Here is a 6,349-nt window from a genome sequence, read left to right as displayed (position 1 = left end):
CATAAGAAAAAAGAAGAGATGCCAATAATTGATAGGATTTATAATGCCATGCTTTTATCTCATATCATTAAGACAACTGCAATTACAAAGATCAATTTAGAGAAATATCAACATATTCTGGGCCCCAGGATAACATGAAACCAATGACTTGCCTAGTTAACAACTAACAAGGACAAAAAATGAGGATGAGAATGTACAAGAGAAACGATTGATAGTTGCCATTTGAACCTTGAAGCAAAATCCTTGGACCTTTATTACATTCATCTACTTGAGTTCCACACCTTAGGTTCATCATCCCCTTATAAGAGTTAGGCCAATTGCTGTGACAATGAGTGTTGAAGGAAGGCCAAACTTGAGATGAGTCCAAAAGGAGAGAGTGTATTTTCCGGACTGAGCGCGGTGAGCCTGCTCGCAGACGATCAGATTCGCGGCTGAGCCCGGCAGTGACAGGTTCCCAGCAACCGTGCTCACCCATGCCAAGATAAGCCATGCCTTTTTAACTTCATGTGGTGATGTGGCTGCTGCATGGGCTGCTACTCTCCCTCCTAGCAGAAGAACTGAGAAGAGACATAATGATATGAACACACTAATTAGTATGCGCTAGTTAACCAATTCTTGTAAAATATTAACTTGTTAGGAGATGGGAAAATAATAGTTTTATACTCTTAAAACTCCCTTCCGATGCAAGTCGGATAATAGGTAACATAGGGGTAAATACTAGTAGAAAGCGCAACATATGAATATTTAATGATAAATCCGAAATACATTAAATGTCTAACATGTGATGATAATTTTTAAATGATATAGTTACAACAGTTTAAACTTAGAACTTCCTACTTTGATACCACTTAAGTTTACCATTTCTCCTAAAAACTTAAGTTATCAACAATTTTATACTCTTAACAGTGAATGGATTTTTATTGGTCAAATAAAGCTGCTATTATTTGGTATACCAATTAAGTGTGTAAATAGTCTTTTAGATTAGTAAGCAATATTTTCGTGTATTTCTTTCGTTTGAGTTAAAAACTTGAGTTAAAAAGTGAATTCATGTGAGAGAAAATAATGTAGTATAAAATGTTGAATTTGAATTTTGTGAGAGAAACACTGTAGTAAAAACTTGAGTTATAATTCAAATTAATGAAAAAAACGACGCTTTAATCCTTAATTTCTGACGGCCATGGCCTTTTTCCTTTGTGGTACTTTACTTTCAGGTTAACTGAATATACAGAGGAGGTGGAAGTGTATTCAAATTTATTTATTAGACTAAAGAAAGTAGCTGATAGTAGAAGGTAATTTTCCTCATGGGACAAATCAAATGGACCAAACTGAAAAATATGTGTAAACTTGTTAGACATTAAATAAGAAAATAAATGACATCAATGTGATAGACACAGGAAGATGGGAAAATAAAAAACCTTAAGACCCTACTCATTGTTAGATATGGGCTTTAAATGATTTAAAAATTTTTTATGGTAGTCGTTCCCACCACTTATTTATTTATTCCACTGAAAGTTGTGCATAACAACCTGAATTAACTAACTTTCTAATCCTTAAAAAAGGGGTCCTACGTGGTAATGATCAAACAAATAACAAGCAGAAACTTACCAGTAGGGACATTTGAGGCAATATTTGAGAGGACAAGTATAACAAGAGCAAGCATAACCATGCCAGAAACATGATTAATCTCTGCATAAGGCTTTGTAAGGTTCCATAGAGTATTAGGTATCCCGGTTCCGTTGAATCCTTCAACCGTGATAAACATTCCGCAGAAAAGTAGCAAGAGAGAGTATGAGACCTGATTCAATAAGACATGAATACTATATTGTCAAAGGAGCTTTGAAAAGTGTTAAAAAAAAGAAGTTTCTGGTATAGGAGGCAATGAGATTTTACCTTCTCGAGGCAAGGCCCGGCATCTTTGAAGTCGAGGACGACGAGAGCAAGTGAGGCTGTAAGCACAGTCCATGACATGTTGAATCCCATTAGCAAACCAATCAACATGCCAATTGTAACAAGGTATGTGCATATTTTCCATGCCAGTCTCTTCCATGCTCTGCTTGGTCCTTCCTTTTCACTTTCTGTTGTGTCTTTCACCATTTCTGTACTCTCATTTGGTCCATTACATCCCTCCAATGTTTGAGCAGTTGTATCAGCAATATTCAGATCATGATCTGTTGAACTCATGCAGATCTTGCCACTTTCTATATCTCCTTTGGTATCATTTAAACTTGGGGAGTTAATTACTTCCTTCTCAGCTTCTGATTCAGGACTTCCTTCATTGAGGTTTGAAGGCATAGCATTTGAAGCTGTTAAATCCAAGGACTGAGGAGTTGCGGATGTTTTCTTGAAATTGCCTTCCTCCAACTCGATTTCTTCGTCTTTTTCACCAGACAACAATCTCCAATACATGCATAGGAGAATTGACATGTTCACAATGACACCAACTAGCATGGCAGGGAAGAGTCCCAGTAAGAATTGGCCAAATGAGATTTTGCTTTGTATGGCGATGACCAAGTTCTGTGGATTGCCAATAGGAGTTGCTGAAGAGCCAATGTTTGCACTAGAGGCTAAGGCCAGCAAGAAAGGATGGGGCTTGATGTTGTTTTGCTTCGCGGTTTGCAGGACGAATTCAGTCAGGACAATGCAACTGGTGTCGTTGGTGAACAATGCGCTCGAGAGAGCGGATATCACACAGATTCGGCAAAGCAAATCCTTCGCCCCCTGACACTTCCATGAGAGCAATCGCCCCAAGTACTTGAACATGTCGGCTCTTTCGAGATAGAGACCAACAACCATGGTTCCAAAGAGGAGACCAAGGATTGAGAGATCAATGGAATCATATGCTTCATCTGGGGTTATGACCTTAAAGACGATCATGAGAATAGCTGCTAGGAGGGACCCTGCAGTCCTGCCTATAGGTAGAAAAGGAACCGAAGGGAAAACTGCCAAAAACCAGAAAACTGCAAAGGCAATTGAACCTAGAACCACCTTGTCAGGAGAGGCTAAGGCCATTTTTTGAAACTAGAAAAAAAAAGCTTTTAAAAGGAAAAAAAGAAAACTAGATTTATCAAATAAATGGAACAGTAGAAGCTAAATTTGCATATAAAGCTTCTAGCTTGCACCCTCAAACATAACAGGAGGGAAAACGAATAAGCGGAACAGTTCTTATGGGAATCTAATTCCAAATTGTTATTTTTATAATAAAAAAAAAACTGCTAAACTTGCTTTGAACTTAGAAGGAAGGAGAACTCTTCTAAAGACGAGAACATGTAACAGGGTTTTATAGCGTGTTTTTTGGTTACAGTAAATAATGTCTTGTTCTGTGTTTGATTCCCACAACTACTGCTACTGAAAAAAGCAAAAAAAAAAAAATTTAGATTCTTGAGTTAAATCTCCAAATGTCAAGTATTTTTCTAGAAATTTAATGCTTTACTTGCAAATGTTCTATGTATATATGTAATATATTTGACTCCCTAGTTTAACACTTGTGTTAAAATGAGTGACAAGACCTCTAGCTTTGATTCAACTGAAAGATTAAAAAAAAAACACAGCTAACAAAGACGCTTTGATGAAAGGAAAGCTATGTTATCATAAAAATACAAAAAACGGTTGAACTTTTTAGTAGCTTTCAAGTACTACCATTTGTAGACGAATTCCGAGACACCACTTGAGTAGCTCAGCATGAAGAAAGCCAGAAATCTGAAACCTTCGAAGATAGGTACCATAGTGTCCCTGTCCAAATTTACAAAGGTATATCAACTTGACTCCAACAAAAGACAGCACAACAAATTATTGCATTTTCGCGTTTAAGCGCATACTCAAGCAGAATATAATTAGATAAATCTGATCGCAACGCCTTATCACGTATTAAATGGTGGTTGAAAATATCTGAATCTCATTAAAACAAAAATTGTCGTTGAGTCTCACTTAACAAAACAAGTCAAATTTCAACAATTGATGTTGATTTTCCTTTAGTAAGACCAAGAAAAAAGGCCCGTCGTCCTGTAATCTTTGCCACCTTTTTTGTCAAAGCATGTGTCAGTTTTCTTCCAGCTACAAATTTGAAAATTCAATCTGCCAATGTCATGGCCTCCCTTCATGTGGGCAACTGGCAGATATTCATTTTGACAAAGATAGAAGAAGATGGGTCTCAACAAGTTGGTACAAAAATTAACAGTTTACACACTGGCAGCTAATATCATTATTGTTACGACATCACAAAGGAAAAAAGATATATAAATATCTGTCTTGAAGTGCAAGCTTTTCAAAGTTTATTAAAGAGGTGGGCCTTCAAAAGAGTAACGTCTTATAAATGATAACCATGCAAAAAGAAAAGCACGCGGTGAGAAACACACACTTAGTACTCTCTTTACTAACTAATCAAGCATGGGGGAAAAAAAAGAGTGAAAATTAGTTTGTGGGTAGAAATTAATAAGCAATATCCTCAACTGAAAGACTTGAAAAGAGCGCACCTCATTTGCTTTGAGTGATTGTCCTTATTGTCGCAGCCTCAGTAAGGTTTTCAACTTTCCATGATTTCTGTTTAACAAACGACATTAATCAAATCCATAAGCTGAGGGACATACACAAAAGCTTCTTTATAAATATACATTTTTTTTTTTCCTTTTTCCTTGGTTTGGTATCTGAGAGACAAAAGTGGGTATTGTTTGTCATTTGATTACCCATGATGAGCTTGACCCATTTGACAGTTTATATATTTATTTAATATATATTAGAAATTATTTTAAAAAATATTGTAATTAAATAAAATAGGAATGCTAGAGTCGTCAAATATCCTAACTAAGTGAAATAATATGACATTTTCATCTCTCTATTTTCCTCTCGGATGATTTTTTTGTGTTGTGAATTTTCGTGGTAATTCGTGTAACACCCAACTCTTTATTTAATTTAATTTTTTTTTTTAGGGTTTTGTGTTGTGAATTTTCGTAATTATTCGTGTAACACCTGCAAAATGCGAGAATCGTGAAAATAGCAAAATTATTGTGAAGACATTTTGACTAAATGTTAATCGTGAATTTGATTCACACTCCATTATACGCTTCCATCAATCATTAATTGACCAATAGCAATTCTCAAACGACATTTTACTTGCATCAGAAACCAAGGCCAAAATTAACTCACCAGTAAAAACAAACACAAGTCAGAGGCTTAGAGCAACGTTTCACAGGACAAGAATGACAAGAAGAAAGCTCTGCTTTGCCGGTAACAAGATCAATCCGTGCATGAGGTTTTATCAGCCTCCAGTATGGCATAAAAGAAATTTTGTATAGAATATAATGATTGGAGATGTCTTTTAAGTCCAGCAAATGTAGCTTTTTCAGTATTTTCTTATAACATCATTCGTTTCGTCTGAGTGTGTAAAACTTAAGTGTAACATTCAAAAAAATATAATTCAATATACGTAAATATTTAGTCTCGATTCGAGTTTTTAATTCAAGTTAAGATGTGATTTTTTGTGAGAGTTTTTTATTATAGCAAGAAAAAAAATTAGATGTGACTTTTTGTGAAAACTTTTTACTGTGATAAATTAGAATTAAAACTCAAATCATATGACTAAACGAGCTCTAAACTTAACAAATCAAATATTACACACGCATAATAATTGTGTTACATGAGAATACGAAAAAAAATTACATTTACGGACTTCAGACTTTGCCCATAAGCATTAGTAAAACGAAAGTTGAAAGAGAATGAAATCTTGAACTTACATATGTTGACACAAAAGAGTGTTTGAGTTTTGACTAAGACCCCGTTACTCCACACACTTTCACTTGTGTTTTGCTTACACTTATCATGACCAGAAAATGCACCATATTTGTAGGATGATTTAGCCTAGGCACTAAGTATCTGACTTGGGCAACAAGTATATAAACTTGGGCAACAATCCAAGGCCCCCCAAATAAAATAAAAATTTTCCAAGGCCTAAGGCTAGCCTTTATTGCGCCACATCATTCCAAATCATGGTTTTCAAAGAACGGTCCAACATCTTCGAAATGCAAGAATAAATGCTATTTTGTGGGTTGTAATATGTCACTCTCAACCACATGTTTTAAATGGATTGGTCAGTGGTAATAAGGAAAGTAAATCAGGAAGTATAATAATATTCAAGAAAGTAAATCAAAAAAGTATAATAGTATTCAAATCCACAAGTGCATAAGAGGGACATTATATAAATAACAACACGTTGAAAAACTGTCTAATGTTAGTTGATATATATGTTAGCAAAAATATGTATAATGCAACGAATAATAATAACTTTTGCAAGATCAAAATAACGAAATTGTAGAACACTATTTAACCTTTCTACCAAACTCGGAAAATGAAATTGCAA

The 6,349-nt window shown here is 35.1% G+C and overlaps 1 protein-coding gene across 3 annotated transcripts; it reads right to left on the bottom strand.

Moving 5' to 3' along the window:
* LOC21407004 (silicon efflux transporter LSI2) lies at positions 1-4,489 on the bottom strand. 3 transcript variants are annotated; one of them, XM_024175612.1, is made up of 5 exons: positions 4,470-4,489; positions 3,637-3,729; positions 1,891-2,975; positions 1,606-1,795; positions 1-557 (listed from the first exon to the last, which is right to left on the bottom strand). In XM_024175612.1, the coding sequence occupies exons 3-5, from the start codon at positions 2,872-2,874 to the stop codon at positions 292-294; spliced, it is 1,440 nt and encodes a 479-aa protein (XP_024031380.1). In that variant the 5' UTR covers positions 2,875-2,975; positions 3,637-3,729; positions 4,470-4,489; the 3' UTR covers positions 1-291. The 3 variants fall into 3 exon arrangements, with proteins under 3 accessions (XP_024031380.1, XP_024031376.1, XP_010089085.1); XM_024175608.1 differs by lacking the exon at positions 4,470-4,489 and having other exon boundaries at positions 3,637-3,805; XM_010090783.2 differs by lacking the exons at positions 3,637-3,729; positions 4,470-4,489 and having other exon boundaries at positions 1,891-3,114.
* Between the last annotated feature and the right edge of the window lie 1,860 nt (positions 4,490-6,349).

The sequence above is a fragment of the Morus notabilis genome, unplaced genomic scaffold (assembly GCF_000414095.1).
Source record: "Morus notabilis unplaced genomic scaffold, ASM41409v2 Scaffold297, whole genome shotgun sequence".
Lineage (NCBI taxonomy): Eukaryota > Viridiplantae > Streptophyta > Magnoliopsida > Rosales > Moraceae > Morus > Morus notabilis.
This window is presented reverse-complemented; position numbering and strand designations above follow the sequence as displayed.

Coding starts and splice junctions, on each gene's coding strand:
- LOC21407004 (XM_010090783.2), bottom strand. CDS start 3,009: ATGGCCTTAGCCTCTCCTGACAAGGTGGTTCTAGGTTCAATTGCCTTT. Junction 1,796..1,890: donor CCGGGCCTTGCCTCGAGAAG/GTAAAATCTCAT, acceptor TTATTGAATCAG/GTCTCATACTCTCTCTTGCT. Junction 558..1,605: donor TGCCTCAAATGTCCCTACTG/GTAAGTTTCTGC, acceptor GTCTCTTCTCAG/TTCTTCTGCTAGGAGGGAGA.